A 20594-nucleotide genomic window follows, 5' to 3' on the forward strand; every position below is an offset into this window, starting at 1 on the left:
AAAAAAAAAAAAGTAGGAAAGTATTTAGGTAATACTTTGTTTTGATCATAGCGTATAACTTTATAGACGAGTTTATAAGTATTACATAGCACTATGTAGATATGAAATTCTAAACCATGATCTCTACTTTTTTGTTAAATAATACTAAAATAAGCTTAGAATTAATTTGACTTTTTAAAATTTCTATAAACTTTACAATTATTATGAAAGTCAAATTAAATAAACCCGGAAAAATATAGTGATATCATCAAATTTGAAAGTGATGAATGATGATAAATCAACGTATGATATTCCAAAAACTATCCTGACTCCTGAGTGGTTCTTTTGAAAATACTCTAAAGCATATATTTCTTTATTATTTTCCGATTTTTCTGTCAGTAATTTTTTTTATTTGTTGAGAAACTACAGGGAAATAATAAATTTTTACTTGTGTTACATTATAGAAACTGCGAAAATTACTAGTAGCAATTTGTGGTACTTAACGTTAAGAGAAATTCTTTGCAATAATTCCGGGTTGTAGTAAAATTATTCAAAAGTTTGAACATAAAATATACATCAAAAAAATTATGTCTAGATTTTAATGAAATCATATTAAACTTTAACTCAAAAATAGGATGACCAGTCAAATCAAATTTATACGCTATTATCTGAAGGAAACTTTGTATTTTTTCAATTTTATCTGTTAAATCTATTTGTCTAGGGATTTTATTAGATTATTAAAATAATAACGTAAAAACAATTAGTACGCCGTTTTTTTATGATTAACGACTTACCAACTATCTTTATTTTATAACTTACTGTAATACTTAACTCGTATGAAAAATAGCATTTAAATAAATGTAAGTTTAAAATAATTTAGCGGTTTTACTGTAAATTATAATATTTAAACGTATTTAAATTGCAAATAGTTAGTATATAATAGAATATAAGACGCCAATGGTCAAGTAATCAAGGCATAATTAGCAAAGATTAACACTGAGACTTAACATACAATTGAATTCTTATTTACTGGTAAAATTAATCATACTTTTTGATTCATAAAAAAAAATATGGGTACTACATTTAAGTAAATTCTCGGAAAATAATATCACGGCATCATGCGAATACAGCAATATAAAAACTACTAACTTAAGTATTTTCTTCGTTCTATGTACAAAATGGATCGTTAACGTTTTCGGATTTTTGTGGTTTACTGTCAATTGTGTGTTGGAGAAACCGCAACGAAATTATTACATTATAAACCGACTATGGTTAGATCAATCTTTTTTTTAAAATACATATGCACACACATAGTTATTAAGTCTATTGAGTATTTGAGTACTATATGGAAGAAAAAAACTTAACATTCATTTTTCTCATACATAAGAATTTTTACTGAAACAGCCTATCGATCAAACACAATGAATAAATAAAGACCAATAATGTAACATCTTTAAACCGCTGAAATCAACTGTGTGGAACGGATTCGAGGCTTTTATGGGTATTGGCGTTTAGGCCATGAAACAAACACCAAAAACGATGCACATACGAGTTTTGTAGTTAATCTTATTATACGGTGGTTTAAAAACGATTTAATTTTCACAATTACTAGCATATTATGCATATATTTATAAATATAAAATATCGAACAAAAGCTAGGAATTTAAAAAATGTCATGTTAAATTTGCATGTAAAAAAAAAATGTTTTCTCCACATGGAATAATTTACTCCAATAGCCGCTTTGAAAATAAAAAATAAATATGAATATGTTATTTAAACATGAATGTTTTATTTATATACGGTCAACGGTCAAGAAATAACATTGATGTCATTCGCACAATGCTAGTATTTCAAGACGTTTACATTAATACAATGTTACAGTGTTACGTAACCTTACAGCTTATATAAAGTTATGTATACTGTGTACTTACTACTTATACCAAACACCATAAATGTGATTATCAAAACTCCAATTTATTACGAACTATATAGGATTTAAACAAGTAAACTTCTTAAAAAATATAGTATTCCTATTGTAAAAGTATTAAAACTTTTAGTTTGTGAGCTAATTTTTACATAGCTATTACTGCAATATTATTTTTAATAGTATAGTTTATATTTGTTAAATTGTTTAGATTTAGATTGATAGTGGTCTTCGGCGTTATGATAGGTGTTGTGATGTTTAAGAAGCCATACTACTTGCAGTATTATAGAAACACAATACTGTTGGGTGTTCTATAATGACATCCTATACACGTATCAAATTGTAATTAGGTACCTACCTATACTAATTTATTCACTACTGAATTAATTTTATCATGTAGAATATTTTTATTAAATAATATAAATACAACAGTGGATGATTACTCATAGTAATATTATTACTACGAGATGAAAGTATTATACAACGAGTTCCTTCTGTATTATATTACATTTCCAATAAATTAAATTATGTTTTGTATTAGTAAATTTCATTTTTAAGAATTTTCCTATATGTATTTCAAATTATTTTGTTAAAGTAGATATATGTCTTCAATATAATACAAAATTCAACATATCCTGCTTTCGTTGCAAATTATCTTATACAAATCCACTAATTTAAACAATTTTTGAAGGTATAGTTAGTAAAATATTATATTTAAGTGAAAATGTTGATATCAAGTTCGGTATAATATTCCAACTACCAGCAATACTTTAGATCTATAGAAAAGAGTATGACATCTTAAATTAAGAAAAAACGCAGGTATACGTCATAATATGGTAATATACACTATTAAAAATAATTACGGTGTTTTTTCATGAAATCTAAATTCTTCATAGATACGGTCGCAGGAGACTAACACTTTACCCGTATAAGGTCATGGTCCATTGAACGATGCTAATGAAGCAATCAACCGGTGCACAACGGAGAAAACGAGCGTTTCACAATATTATTATTAGAACAAAAGAACAACTGTGAATTGATTCGCTTTTTCGTTGTTTTTAATGTACTTCATGATTTATTGAAATGTCAGCGCATCATAATATTTCAGTTTGCTCCATTAGATCATTTACCCACTATTATTTTGAAGTTAATACCTATAGGCTTTAATTATATTTGTAAATATTATATTATTTATTATTATATAATAATAATAAAACATTTTAATTTAATTTAATTTAATTGTATATATTAATATTGCTACAAACACGAATAAATATATAATAAATTACCTTAAAAACGTATAAAACACCATAAAAACCATATTTTTTTTTTAATAAATAAAACAATTTTTATTTATAATAAAGAATATTATAATCCTAAATAAAAAAGTTGTAGATATACATTTTTTTATTATTCTATAAAACTATTATGGTGTACCGTATACGGAATTGTTAACTGTGATTAAAATAGTTAGTACTTATATAGAAAAATATATGGTAACATGACATATTTAATTTTTAATTTATTTTATTTAACTACGAAAATACTATGAAATAATATTATGTAGATTCTTGAAACAAACATTGATATTATGTAAAACATCTTGTTTTCGTATAATGAACCATTACCTTAAATTTTACTCATATTTAAATCTGATCAAATAATTTTCTTAATATTGAATTGAAAATATTATTATTCACAGCTACAATAATATTACAACTACAACTTTTGTATTTTAAATACATGTATAAACGAATTTAAATTCGCTATGTCCTTAAGCTATTTTCTAAATGTATCAATCTTATTTAAAATAAGTACCTAACCAGTTATCATCTTCCAATTGAAAATCGAATTTTACTAATTATCATGTGTTTATTCAAACACTTAGTTGAATAATAGAGATGTGCGATATGAATATACAAATAAAAACACTGCATATTCAAAAGTTTTGACTATTGTTTTATAAAAATTGTTCATTGATTAATTTAAAATTCTTTGTTTGAATTATAATTTATAGAATAATTATTGTTTATACTATTTAACTTTGGATCGAATTAAATTAAATATAAGTAAAAAAAATTTTTTTTTCAATATAAATTTCTTTTTTACTTAACATATTTTACATTATACATAATTCATAATTATTTTTACTGTAAGTCAAGGTAAAAGACAAGAGTAAATATAGGTTATAACTTTATAAGGTTAAACTAATCTAACAAATAATGTTTATTAATAGGTAGTCTTATTTTGAAAAGAAAATATGCAATTTTATTATTATCATTTTAATATTATGTTATAGATTATAATTTTCAATTGTATTTTACATAAATGACATCATAAATAAAATAAAATGTTATTACTTATTAAGTATATGGTTATGCAATATGCCAATATCGACATTCTTTAATATTATCATATTAAGATAAATACAATTTAGTTACGTATAATATTAGTAAAGCATAAAATACTTAATGAACTTTTCTAAATATTTTTATAAAATATTAAGAAAAATATTAGATTGCGATCTGAGCCTTGAGTTTTGTTTATTCAATCATATTTAAAATTCTCACGCTCAACCGGTGCAATGCATCTTGGATAATCATACTACGTGCAAGGACGAGAGATTTGTACCCATCGTATTTTAATTTTTTCCAACCCACCCCGATAGTTGTTCTCACTGAAGTTGAACACATTAAATACGAAATAAACATAAGAGTACAGGAACTACGCTACCGAACACGAACATTTCTATATAACACATAAATACACGGTTTTAACAATGGATAAACGGATGGTATATTAGGTAGGGCACACCAACTATTATGACTATAACACCTGTTCAAGTCATTTTTAGTGTATTAATTGGATGGTGTAGCAAAATAATATTTAAACTTTGCTAAATAAATTTTAAGTACCTTAGGATCGTGAGAAAATAATTTCAAAACCAAGAAACGTAATCACCTTTACGTATGAATGAATGAAAATATTAATCCGTATACACATTTTAATAACCTCTCCCAACACATTAAATTATGATTATAGACATCATAATATGAAAATTGTTTGTTTTAATCTGTTTATTCAATGTTGATGGTTGGCCGTTGGGTATACCATCTATAGCAACAATGATTATTCTTTTCAGTTGAACATGTTAGTCTTAATTAATACAGTAAATATGTATGTATATATAATAGATTTAATTTATCATATAATGTATATAATATCCCCCAAACAGTATATATTACACTAAAGACATTAAGCCATGACTTTTATAACTTTTTTGTAAAGAAGCATAAGTATAATAATATCTAATGTAAAATTATAAATTAAACGTCTTGAATAGGAATATAAGAAATATTTATATAAAACAATTTAATAATGTATCGTCAAATCTTTATATTTTCTAATTAAAATAAGAGCACGATGTTATTAGAAGCTATTTTCAAATTAAGAACCAATCATCACATCAATACTTTTTTCTTATATAATATTAAATAGTTGCCTAGTTTTCACTTACCTGTTTCCGTTTGCTATTTGATTAATTGTAAATAGATAGGTAATAAGTATATGATTTGCATTAGAAAAAATATCAGTTTATTTTAACACAATGTGTCTACTACAATAAAAACAAATTCAAGGTATAATTTTCAATTTATAATTAAATTAGGAATACTTTTTTTTAAGTGTAATACTGTGTAGATTTTAGAAACGAGGCCGAAGGTGTTAAAACAATCTGTAAATTCATAGTAATATATTAATGCGTTTCTATTTTCTTTATAAATAAATACACGTCATTATGAACATAAAAACAGTTACGTGAAAAACAGCAATATTCGTTGATTCTGTCTTCCCAAAATTTGCATATCCAAATATGGTGGGGATGGGGGTTCAAACCCACCTTTGTTACATTTTTTCGCTATATAGATACAAACTTAAAAATGTTTTGATAGAACATAAATATTTATTTTTTATATAGCTCACCCTCCCTATTATAAATATCTATGTCCGCCATTGTGTAGTATGATGTGAGTTAAATGCAACAATAACGTATTCTTATTTACCACAATTTTGTGTGCCTATCTATATTACGGTTTCACATCGTGCGACACGAACTATTTATCTATTACCTACGTCTTACACTTATATATGTATACGATATACCTGTACTAAATGTATGTACTATTGATTTGTGTTTGTAGGTCAGGTGCAGGTTGTGGACTCGGCGGTTAGACGCAGCAACACCTCGCAACTGAGCGACGGTCCCAAAGACGGGAGCGTTCTCAGGAGGGTCGCCAAGGTCACGCTGGACCAGGCCACCAAAGATCAAAAACCAGTGAGACCGAAACACGTACCGGAAAAGTTGGACTTCAGGAACCGTGAAAAGTTTGAAGGTAAGCGATTTTTCGTCCGGTGCAGCAATGCACGGACATATATACTATAATATAGACACCTATTGCAAGCGAGAGCACCCGCACGTTCACCGCTGTGAATCAAATTGCATTTTACACAAAACCGGTTTTCGATTATTTTTTGGCTACGACCAGAGACCGAAAGGTAGAAAAAAAGATACCGGCTAGCCTTGGAAAAAAACTTACTATTAGGAAAAGAAAAAAGATCAACAGTAATCACCGCCTCATGTACTAATATTGAATGACTGTGGGAAAACAATAACCTCTAGTTTGGTATGATGATAGTTGGAGATATGATTATTATATTATTTTTCAGTAAAATATCAGTATTAGGTACTTTTTATTCCATCGATAATGAAAAATCTATTTGCGTTGTGTGCTGTCAATCGATGTATAATTGTCTATACCCCGTCCGTCTAGTGCAAGTAGGCGTACTATATATTATACATAATATAGGTACTGATTACTGAGTGACTATTTTTTTAACGTTTAATACTCATTATCTTCAAAACTATGAATGTTTTGTTTAAATAATTTTTTAATAGTAATTACAAATTAACATTTTCAAAAAAAAATATTTCTTCAATAAAACGATTCTGACCAATTTTTCAATGTAATGTACAAAAAAAATATAGTCACTTGTATACATTTATTAGTAATATTGTCAAATATTCAGGTATCCCGGGCTACAGCACACTAGCACACCTGGCCAGTCCGTCCCTGTGTAGGTACTCGTTCTTTTACTTTACCTATACTTTTACCTACCCCTGTATGATTATCTCCGCTTGTCAACACTTTCAATATTTATAAGTTATAACTAATTTACTAGGTTCGAAATTCGATATAACTTTTCAAATAAATGAGTTTCAATTTTAAAAGAATTGCTATACGTATAAATTATGCGTATACTATGAACGTATATAAACAAAAAATATCGATTTACTTGATTACTGTTTCATCTGTAAAAATGCATAGACAGCTGTTAAAATTGTGTCTCGTAATTTCATGTACAATATATATTAGCATATACGATCTTATTAATTGACATTTTTTTGCTAAAGAAAATATGTAGAACATATATTATTTTATTATAATAATATATCTAGGTATGCGTGAAAAAATATAATATAATATATAGGTACCATTTCTCCATATATTATATCCTTTCATGAGAAATTGACATTTTCTTGTTTATATACGATAATAGTGATTTGTTATTTCATAATTCGTATTATTATTACCTACTATATTTTTATGATGGAGGTCAAAAGAAGACGTTTCGATGATGCTTAAATTATCGTTTATTTACAAGCAGGGGCGTCGTTTCTGTTGGATATACAACATTAACCATGATTCATCCGACATTATTATTTTACATTTTGCAGTTTATGATTTATTAGTTGGTATCCTAACGGTAGGCGGTAGCAGTACATTATATGTTTATAACGTTTATCAACTGATGTGGTCTGTGGTTTGAGTGACTAAACAATAAACATACATATGTTTATGTACATATTTTAAGAGGAGTAAACTATGTTTTATTAATATGTCATAGAAATTTATTTAAAAATACGATTTGGCACTAACTTTTTTTAACTTGATGTAACTAATTAAAAAAATAAACAACGTTCCTATATCAACATGCAAGTATGCAACGACTAATACGATATTATTAACAGCAGCCAACTTTATAATTTTGCGTAACATTTCGTCATGTGCATTGTATGTTATATTATATTTTTGTGATATACCTATCTTATTCTATCTATAAAAACTAATATACTTACACCGTATTTACGTAACACTAAAATTACGTAATACTCTTTGTACGCTAATATGGGAGTAATATATATTATGATTTTTTTACAATAAACGAACGACAAAAAATGTTATATCTATTATTATAATCATAATTTAAAAAAAAATAATGATAATTTCTAATATTAGTACCTATCACGGTTAATATAAATAACCGTGGTACCTATCAATTATAATTGTAGTTTTGTCTCACATAGACATTTTCAAGTTATGTTGACAATAAAAAAAATCTTACTACTAAACAAAAAAAATATATTATCTAAGATATACTTGTATGTTATTAAGATATTATCTGTAAAAAAAACATCTCTTAAAATTATTTGCCCCAGTTCAAACATAACATATTAATAGAATAATATTATACATACTATTTATTATTATAATATGGGTATTGGGTATAGGTAAAGTAATAATCTAAAATACTTCTGCATAAATTATAAGGTATACTATATGATTCTATTGTTACTGGTGTATACGATATCGGATATGTGAGCCGGCGCCATACACGTATTTTAAATATTGAATCAATCGTCCACCTCATAGCCCAAAGTTCGTATACCAATTAGCTCAAAATAATATTAATACCTACAAACTTATTAAATAATTTAGAAAAGTTCATTAGTCACTATCACTCATTCGTCAAAAAAAAAACATAATTATGTCGTCAATTTGTTCTCTTGTTTCTAATTTTGGTAACACTGTGAATTGAAAAAAAATTCTTTATAAAAAAAATTCTAACCACTTCCTTAGATAAGGGTTCAGTTATGATCTCGTTATAAACCTATACGTATGGTACTTAATACTTTTCATACTTATTCTCTCTACTACTATTGTAAATTGCAAAAAAATAAATATACAATATAATGGATTGTACCTATGTATGGATTTACAACATGGTTGGCGATTTGGTATATCCCATTGTCATGTAGGTACTCGAGTTTTATAAATCAATTTATTATTACAGCTGATCGTCAAACGACTTTCAATGTTGTTGCAGAAGATCGAATAAAAAAAGAACACACGCGCGCGACGTGCCGACGTTTATTAAGAAAACGCCACACCCGCATGTTTTGTCTCCGTCTAATATATAACTTGGAAAATTTGCGTTAAGCAGAACCAATTTCATACTGATAACTTTATGATTTCTTATTAGAGTGAATTGATTAATTATAAGACTTATAGGTAAAAATATTATAACAAAGGACATCGTATTGTAAGTTTTCATTGAAATTTAAATATTTAAGCGAATAAAATATCAATTAAAATATTAATAAAAGATTACAAATTATCAAAGGAATTATTCCTACCTTTGAGTTTCATTATAAGTCAATTCAATCTTTCCACTATAATATTAAAGTTCACAACACAAAATTCCAAGTAACTCCTAGATCACGCGAACATTCTAGCAAAAAATTCTAATCAAACCAATGCCATGTAGTCTGTAATTTTTTAATAAAAAAATAAAGTATGGGGATAGATTTACTCTCACACAATTACAAGTTATCAAGGTCATCTTTAACCTTTTTGAGGCCCTGGGCAGTGGTATTATGGGGCCCCTACGGGCCCTACAACTTGAACAGAGTACTATTAATTATTTTTATTTTTATTTTATTATTATTATTATAACTAATAGCGATTATCTTTTGATTTTTCTCGAATAAGTTTATTTATCAGTAATAAATATCAATTATCAGTTAGTGATATGGCAGGAGCTAGGGGGCCCTGGGTACGTGCCCAATGTTCCCCATGGGAAAGAGATGCCTGCAAGTTATTTAAAACACTATTTTGTACACTTTCTAAAGCTCTACACCCAGACAACTTGAAATACATGATAACCTTTATTATTGAGTGTAGTGTTAATTTTATGTAAATTAAATGTCTAATATATAAAATAATAAACGTTTATGAACATAAAAAATATTCGCATATTTATAGTTTTCTATTTATAGTTTTTCATAAAAATACGGCCATGATCGCGTCAACAACTTCGTCTGTAATATAATATAATATATTAAACGTCTCTCCACACCATAATGCAAATTTAAAATAAGATTCAAATAAAAATATTAAATTATTTAAATTTAAGACAAACAATGATATAATATGTCTGCCAGATAAATACAATTTAATATATTAATGTATAATAATGCAGAGCCGTAACAAATTCATTTGACGCCTGAGGCAAGTTTTAGTATATGCGCCCCCCTTCCCTCAAAAAAATCTCATTTTGAAAATGTTAAACTATTATATATTTGTTTATTAGAGAAGTAGTCCACTAGTATTTATTTTAAAATTCATTTTAACTGACACATAAAAAATAAATTTCATAATAATTTATACTCTTTTTGTGAAAACGTCGTTTGAAATTTATTTTTTTACTTATCTAGTATACCTCTTCAGCAGTCTTGTAAAAAAGTATTAAAATACTGCTGTAATACTAGTGTATTCGCATGAAAAAGTATTAAAAATACTTTTAAAATACTTATAAAATAATGTATTTTACGAATACTCACAAAGTATTTTTTTTTTAATTTTTATAAATCTACATACCTAAACCTACGTTTACACAACCTAACCTAACCTAACGTACGTACCTACCGAATACTGTACATTTTAAACATTTTACAATAAATTCTTTGAAGATTTTTAAAGATAATAGCATGTTGGCCCAAAACAGTTAAAACATGTTCTTTTATAAAGTCAATTTTTTTCGAAATTTTTATCTGAACTTTTTTTTAATATTTAACATTTTACTATTTATTTTTATAAGAAATTGATAAAACTGATTTATTTATAATATTTAAATACAAGTATTAAGTATAAAAATATTTCTAAAATTTATTCAGAATACTTAAAAATACTTTAAAAAATTGTATTTGGAATACCCTAAAAATACTTCAAAATGCATTTAAATACTAGTTTCCAAATACCTGTATTTGAATACTTTACAAGACTGCTCTTAAAGTCTTAAGTGTTTTGTGCCTGGATATAACTCTGGGTTACCCAAACAAAATAAAATAAATAAACAGCAGGGAATAAAACTGCAGAAGACATGTGCTTAAAGTAAAAATAAATGCTAAAATGCAGTATGTGCCATACAAACTTTAGAATGTTATTTGAGCCCTCATCGGGAGTTAGCGCTCCCAGTGACAGTTACAAGTAGTATAATTGAATAGTTAAATATTTTTTTTTAAGTAAGACATTTTTAAATGCTCCTTAAATACTATATACTGGTAGAATAATATTTTAATTTAAACAATTTATCAAAGTTTAGCGCCCCCATTTCATTGGCGCCCGAGGCAAATGCCTCAGTCGCCTCACCCTTACGCCCTTACGGCCCTGTAATAATGTTTTTATTAGAAATATAATTTATTGTTTCCGAATAATTTAAATTAACATTTGATGCTGGATAATTGGCAAAATATGTTCGTGTTAACTTAAATTAAACATAATAGATTTTTTTCACAACTGTAAGTATATTGAAAAAAATTACAGTGCGTTCAGTACCCTCCAGCCCTACACATGTAATAACACATACGGGCAGTTGATGCACGTCGTCGGTAACCCTTATACTATATCATACGTAAAAATTCTCCCACGGGTTTGTTCGGAGGGCGTGGTGCTGGCGGGAGCACGATGGGGAAGGTGATTCCTTCGATTGTATATACATCACAACGAGGTTCGGCCCGCGACGGCTGTTGCTGCCGCGCAGCTCTCCCGATAGTCTGTGGAGTCTTTGGACGGGTTGCTGCACATCGAAGGAGATAGTTTTCGATCTAATCGGATCGCGGTCACCCGTCCGTCCGTCAAACCGATTTTTATCTATTGTAGATCGCCGACACGCGCGTGATACGTCCGTCATCGCGACTTATTTTTTTTTCACTATTATTATTATTGCGCCGCGATCACGATCGAATTTTCCTAACTATTTATTTCACTCAGACGGCGTACCGCGCCGCAAAATCGTGTGTTCCTTTTTCCGGTTGTTTATTCGTGATGTCGGACAGCACGCGCGCCTCCCCAAAAACGGACGACCGTCGTGACTCTGCGCCGTGTAGGTGACGCGCGTGCGCGAAAACCGGCAGGTGGCTGTTTTGTGTTCGGGTCGTATTATTATAGATAGGTACATTATATACTGATGCAGTATTATATGTCGAATAATAATATCATGTAATATATAATATAACTGCAGTATAGCAACGCCGAGACGCGCGTGTCCCTATGTCTTATGTACAAGACGTACAGAAAGGGAGAGAGCGTGTATGTGTGTGTGAGTGTGTGTGTGAGAGAGAACGAGATTTACAGCTCGTTGGCCCAAAAGATATAATATAAATTATAATAATATGATAAAATGTTCGTGTACGTACTGCCGCGTGCGTATATACTTCGTATAGCCGTTTTCAGCCGGTGGTCGACCTTCTTGGCCGTCGTCATCGTCGCCGCCGCCGCTGCTGCCACAATGTCCCACACCACATGGTAATGTTATCGGTACTAATCAGTGTGCGTTTAGACGTTCGATCGGTCGCAATAATCTCGCGCGTCTTCTACAACCGTGTAATAAAAACGTCGTATTGCCGTTCGCGTGAACGTGTTTACAGTGGTTACCCATCCGTCGTCAACGCATAACCATACAATATTATACCTGTAATATTGTTAAACGCAGTGATTGAATATCTTTATTACTACTGTTTTTCGCGCGTAAAAAAGGCGGCTGCAGCACGACGGAATACGGCGCGAGTGATCATCATCTGTACGACGTACGTGTGGGTAGTAATAATTTTATATTGAAATATGCGAAATACCTTTACGGCTTGGTCATCGCAGTAGCAACTATATTTAAAACCTACCTGTAGGCAATTGGTATTTTATTACAAGCAAATAAAACAGTGTATTATTACACTTATACATATTATACGGACGTTTTAGTGAATGAATATTGATGTTGATTATAACTATTTATTTGGTGAAAGAAGCGAAATATTTCTATGGTGTGATCACTCGGTTTTTTTTTTTTTTTTTAGTAAGTAGAATTAGATATTTTATAACATATTGCAAGCACATGTTTTTAAAAAAAAACAAATGTTCAAATTTTATTTCTATAACCTTCACGTTTTGACTTCACGCTAAATTCAACATCAAAAAACATCAACCTACCCGGTGACTTTCGTTTTTATTTATTTATTTTTTTATTACCAACGATTATGAAAAATAGCTTGTCACACTTATAATGAATACAAATAGATGTTTATATTTGATCGTAAAATATGATTCAGTGTTGATAATCACCAAAGTACCTACGTTTTTAATATGAGCTATGAATTAAAATTATTACAGATACAATATATTATTAATATATATTGTAGCATTAGTAGTTGATTAGAATACGATAATTTCTACAAATTATAAATAACTGTGAAAAATAATTACAATAAGTCTGTAACTGAGTCTTTTTGGTACATACAATTCTTGTGTCTGAATAAAAAGGTTTAGAAATAAGCGCAAACCCTCGTGCATTTTTTTAACCTAATTGCGTCGATAACTATCATTATAATAAGTATAGAATTTAATTATATATGAAAAATAATTTAAAAATGGCAAAATATTAGTTAAATATTAAAAATATTGGTTAAATTTAACAAACAAAATAAAATAAATTATAATTTATTTATATTTGCTATTCCTATAATTTCACAAAAATAGTCATAATATTAGTAACCATAATAATATTATCATAAAAATATGTTTGAAGAAAATGTACATTTAAATTCCTAGTAGGTACATGCATAATTATTAGTAGTTTAAGTAGTTACTTAATAAACAGGTTAAAATTCAAAACTTGAAATATATTTTATATTAGGTAACTAAGACTTAGGTATAATAATATTTGCAATAAATATAAATCATAATAGTTATAATTAAATTTTCATAAAAACATATTACACAAGTTGAAATTTATCAGATATATTTTTGTAAAAGCTAAGTCTGTAATATTATATTTTTTAAATGTTTTATTTGTTTCTCAGAAATACTTATACTTATCAATGTTATACAGTATAAATAGGGGTGTCCAACCTTTTACGAAGACTGATTCACATCATGTGAGTAGAATTTGTTGTGGACTACAAACATTTTAATAATAATACATTAAAATTTAATGATTAAATTACAATACAAAAATACATTTTTTTTATAATTTCGTTATCGCTATCGGGCCAATAAAGATAACACTTTCATATTATACTATAAAAATTGATTTGATTTTTAATATTTTGTAGATTTATATTCTTAAAATATTTTTTCTCGTAATGTTAATATATTATATATAATTAATTGATGGTTTTTTAATTGAAGTGTAGGCCTTGGGTTGGACACTACTGGTCTATTCATATAATTATCAACTTTAAGTACACAAGTGTAGTCAATCAATTGTATTATTGTACTAATTTTAATGAATTTACCTTTTAGTACTTATTCTAATTCTATATTAATATTATATTATGTATCTAGTAGCCACCTCTAACCATAGCTGCCTATATTGATTATGTGTTTTAAATTCTATGTATTCCCTCATTAACTGTTTATTCTAAATATGATTGTACTGTAATGATCTTAATATATTTTATTGTCTAACATATTAATTAATATGTCTATCTTTATTTCATCTCAAAGGTATTAAAAATAATTATAAAGCTATATTTGCGGCGGACAGATCATAACCTTCCTCAAAAACTTGTTTTTCTATACTGACGACATAATGAAATACTTATGGATCGACTGGTTAGTTTATTTAAAGTATTATAACTTATAACTTATAAATGAATAAAAGTCACAATAATAATAATAATTAAACGTAATTTTTGTTGCAATATATATTTTAAATTATTATTTGTTAGCATGTCAAAAAACACTTGTTCGTTTTCACTATTTTCAGATTACGTCAATTTTATTGATAATAATTATGTATTTGTGTGTTATAACAAATTACTATTTTATGTTATTATTTTATTACCAAAACATAATTAACAAAACCTAACCTAACCTAACCTAACTACATAATACAAAACTATTTATTACTATTTTTAACATAAAAATATTTAAGTTAAATTTCTAAAGAATAAGTTTAGCTTTGCAAATTATTTTTGTAAATTTTAACCACATGATATAATATTTTAAAGTTTGTATTCAAATTAATTTATTATTAAACATATATATATAGGTTATTATATTAGGTACTCTTTATATTTTTGTAACCTTTAAACTTTAAACTCCTTAAAGCGAATACATCCTCCAATTAATTGTGCTAATTACATAATTACAAGAACAATTAAAAAGTTAGGAAGCTGTGATTTCCGCGGAGGTGGTTCCACGTAGTAATATATTAAGATATAATTATTTATAATAATTATTAATAGTAAGTAGTTTCTTTTATCTATCCAGACTAACAATTCAAATACTGATATAATATGAATATATAATATCCGTCCATAATTTTTTGTATACGCCAAGTTAGTTAACATATTTTCTACTAATTTTATAATAGCGATAAAGAAACAATAATAATAGCTTTTAGTTTTCTTATGGAGAGGAATAAAAAATATACCTCCAAAGTGAATCGTTAAACCTTCCACTTTTTAAATATTTGTATACGTTATGATAAAAAGTTTTTTATTTAATACATTTATCAATAACAGATTATTTAGCTTACATAAGCAAATTAAGGACCGGTGGGTGTAGTTATTTCCTAATTCCCCTCCCTGCATCATTTGTATTTATACTATTATGTGTCAATAGTGTGGCATTTCCATATTGTAAGAATGTAAACAAAAAATTTGAATGATTTTATTATAGGATGTCAATAAATTATTAAATGGTACATTTTTTAAAAAAATATGTTCTTTATTTCATTAGCTTTTTTGTTATAGAATCAGAGTCATATAGTTATAGTAGGTAGGTAAGTAGATAGGTAGGTACTGTTAAAATATAAATTATTTAAATTATTTTAGTATAAAGCTGTTAGAAGCAAAATTATTAATTTTATTAATTTAAAATAACTTTCTAATAACTATTGTACAAATTAAATTCTAAAATATATATTATATAATTATTATATTTTATATATACACAAAAATTTTCTAATTTTTTTAAATATTTTAAAAACTATAGAAACATAATAAATATGATAATGCATCAGCTGTGTAAAATCTGAAATTTTAAAATACCACTTGGTTTTCTACGGTATGATACACTACAAAAAGTATGTTTATTAACGAAAAATATATATATACGACTTGACCCTCAAAAATTGTGTATTGTTTTGTTAGTCTAAAAAATATTTAAATAGCTTCACGTCATTGTTATTATTATATGTAATAGAATATCTACAAAGAAAAGTAAATAATGTTATTAAAGCGACATTAATTCTACTGCCTAGGATACGAACAAACTAAATATTTATAATACGTATAACCTTATGATTCCGTATTCTCGATTTAACGGTCTGAAATTTCCGTCAGATGGTTTGACTGGATAGTATTTTGAATCGATTACCGTATTATTATTTTATGTTTCGGTGTACCTATAATTGACGGACGGACTAACCTGACAGGTGTGAAAAGTGCACAAGCAAGTGCATCAGTGTACTCGTTATACAGCTATTATTTGTTCTTTATTCTCTAGTGGTATTTTTTTACGGGTGTACATGACGACTGACGAGACATTGATTAAAAAAATATAGGTAGGTAGTAGGTACCAGCTACGGTATTTTTTTTAAGACAACAATACCGGTATATTGTATTCTTAAAATAAAATAAAAATACATAATATATTTAATGCTTTTATCATTATTATGTTTGCAAATTCTTTTTAATATTCAATGTATATAATAATTGTTTTTAATGTTATATTTTTTAGTGTATCGTAGGAATCGCTTATTTTATATATATATATATATATTACGTATCTAAATTAATTTATTATGTACGTACCAACGCTTAAAAACACAAATATTTGAAACATTTAAAATATCAAGATTTTCTTTTAATTTAATAATTTATCCATCGATATTCTATACATTTTATAAAAATATGTTTGGATTACAATTAATACAGATTTTACTTATATTTATTATTACTCAGTAACAAAATGATTGAATCTAGAGCATTCTCATTGTCAGTGACCTTTATTATACACACTTTAATATAAAGCATTATGCAACTGATGATTCGAATATGTACCTTTACCTGATAACCACAGGCTAACTTTTACTGTTGACGGCCTACATAGAAATAACATATTGTTAAAATAAGAAAAATGTAATCAGAAATAAAACAAAACCAAAAAATGAATTGTTAACAAACTAAGACCACTATATACATTGTTGTTCGACCAGGCAAATAATTTACTAGAGATTGCGTGAGAAATTATTGTAATTTATTATTAAAAGTCTTAAATACGTATATGTAGTGCTCAATATGTATAGGTATATGTATACATTATATAGGTACAGCTAAAATGAAATAAAAACAATTTTATTTTCACTATACCATTGAGTGCACCTATCAATACTATATATATTGATAGATTTAATTACAATGTAGTGTGTGAATGTGTTGTAATATTCTAAACCCTACCCTACAGTCATGTAATATATACATCGTGTATAGTGTATACTGTATACGAAGCGTAGTTTGTTGACCGCATTTACAATAGCCACGCATAATAACATTAACCAAAGAACTTATCATAAGTTGCAATCATCACGGATCATCGGTTTTGTCGATCACGAATATAGTTTTAACCAGATAGCACAATATATAGGTATTAAATTCCAAATAGAATTTTACATGAATAAAAAATATAATTAAAAAAAAAAAAAATCAAAAACGACTGACTCTCTGTCGTACAATATTTGCTGAATGACCTAATACCTTTTTTAAATTAAACAAATGTTTTATACAAAACATTGTTTAAAACGCATAGTAATAGAGTGAAATTGTTTTCATTAATTTATATCGTGATTCTGTGTTGTTGAAAGTCGACCTGGAATTTTGGTATCTATTACTCCAAATAGAACTTTCCATTTTACATAAGACATAATAATAAAATACTAAATTACTGTGGATTATAAGTGCAAGGGTAATACAACACGGTTCATGGCTTGACAAGTTAAAGTATTGCAATTCAATATTATTGGTTTTAAAAAAAATTGGCTTAACTGGTACTATGAAATCTAATAAAATTCGTTACAGTGTAAGTTTTTTAATGACAATATTTCGGTTAACTACAATCAATAAAAGTAAAAATAGATAACCTATGCAATAAAAAATAAGATCTTTTATTAACAAATATTAAGTGAATCATAAAAATTTTATGTCAGCGTGATATTTTTTTAAATATATTTAATACCTGTCTAACTATATAGTTAAATACAATTACCATAATAATTCCTCATGGTTTTGTTTATATTTATGCATTTGATGTGAAGGTAGTTAGTATAATAGTATAAATCATAACAATCATAGCATAGCTCAACGTACAGTTCCGCTTAGGTTAAATTCATTCAAACCCAGAATAAATGTTATAACTTATACTAAAAAAAGTTTATACCTAGTGTACAATTTATTCAAGGTCTCATTTTTATATTATTTTTTATTAATCCAAGTATAAAATAATAAAGAATTTAAGTTAGTCGATTTAATAGGCTGGTAAAAAGTATAATATTAAAATATAATGATTTTAAATTATATACATACGAGTATATTACAATTGTATATTGTGTGTATTATATGAGGTTACAATTTTTTTTTTTTTTTAGAAGCTTGGTAAATCCAATTAATAACAACTTCTAGTACAAACATATAACACAAAATTAATTAAGTGAAATACAAAGCCAAAATTATATGAATATGTGATTTATCCGATAAGTTCTCTTGTTCTTGTACTTATCAGCTACCATGTCTATATATTTTAAAAGAACGAGTGTAATTTGATATCTATCAATTTAATGATGAAAATATAATTTTTAACAGTTTTCTGAATTGTTCCTAGACAATTTGTTCTAAATTCTTCCTCCATTCCCTCACTTATAACTCTATTTGAGAAAAATTATATAACTTGTTTAAAAGCGTTGTAACTTTAGGAAAAGAATGCGGATGATAAAACGGTCACGCGTACCAAGTGAAAGAAATAACTAAATTTAATGTCGTTGACGAACACAAAAAAATATTTGTATACCAATGAAAAACTATGATCTGTATGTTATAGTGAATTGATTATTCAAAAAAGTATAATTAATAATAGTGGCCCGTGAAAGGGCAGCTGTAATATGAAAAAAAAACATTGAGTGCAAGTTTAAGCTTCCAACCTCGTGCTCCATTTATAAATGAGAATCGTTTGCGGTTCTAAAAACTATTAATCAAATTCAAGAAGTCCATTTGTCAAACACAGCCATATTTTAACTTTCTCAGAGATATAAATAACATTAAACATTCACGGGAATAAAAAAAAAGTCAAATTAACTTATATGCTATGCACCGAGTACACCCGATTATCGTGAGAAATAAAAAAAATGTTATCAGAAATAAAGCGCATTATCAATATATATTATCGGATAATAATAATTATCCCACCCCGTTAATATTTCTAACTTTAATACTATCTAAAAACTACCTGTATACTCAAAAATAAAAAATAAATTTAAGTACAACTGATAAGTTAATCTAAAATCCCAACTCACTAGACTAAATGAAATAAAATAAGATATCCAAATAGACAAATGAACACACCCCCCAGGAGATTTTTAGAAAACTCGAGGTAGTATATAATAACCAAGTTACGTAGATTCCTAATGAATAAAAAAATAACCGACAATTTGCCTATTTTAAAGTTTTATGCGGAGTTAGTCAAAATAAACGTAAGTCATATTCTTGTCCAATTTATAAGAACTCCTCTCTAATAAAAGGCTAACTTCTGGTTCAAATTGCATAAGCTTTTCTCGCCTAGATCCGATTAAAGAAACTATCAACTGCTCATCATAACCTTGAAACTATTGAAGAAATTATGATTTCAACTTGTATATCTAAAATAATTATATGTTATCTTTTTACTATTAATTTATTTATACTTACAAATCCAACTGTAAAACATTTTAAATCCAATGACGAACGACTCTTCGGGTAAGAATAAAAATAAATAAATAATAGCTATGTTACTCGTATATAGCTAATATGCCTAAAAACAAACTTAAATACTTAATCAAAACTTAGTCGTCTATACCTGAAATAAAGTTATAAATATTTAAATATATAATAAATATTTATATCTATTAAAATAATGATAAATTATAAATCTCGTCCATAAAATATACATACACATTTTTACACCTACATAGAGAATATATTATTTACTTGAGATTCCAGTGTCCACTTTTTCAGCCCTACTATGAGTACTATGTCCTTCTCAGTAAC

At 27.0% G+C, this 20594-nt stretch overlaps 1 protein-coding gene across 1 annotated transcript in view; it reads left to right on the forward strand.

Moving 5' to 3' along the window:
• The window catches only part of LOC113553995 (protein cappuccino-like), a 45015-nt gene that overhangs the window by 14428 nt on the left and 9993 nt on the right, over positions 1–20594 (forward strand). The window contains exon 3 of the mRNA XM_026957618.1: positions 6103–6294. Coding sequence (XP_026813419.1) covers positions 6103–6294 — 192 coding nt within the window. The remainder of the gene's footprint in view (positions 1–6102; positions 6295–20594) is intronic.

The sequence above is a fragment of the Rhopalosiphum maidis genome, chromosome 2, assembly GCF_003676215.2.
Source record: "Rhopalosiphum maidis isolate BTI-1 chromosome 2, ASM367621v3, whole genome shotgun sequence".
NCBI classification, from domain to species: domain Eukaryota; kingdom Metazoa; phylum Arthropoda; class Insecta; order Hemiptera; family Aphididae; genus Rhopalosiphum; species Rhopalosiphum maidis.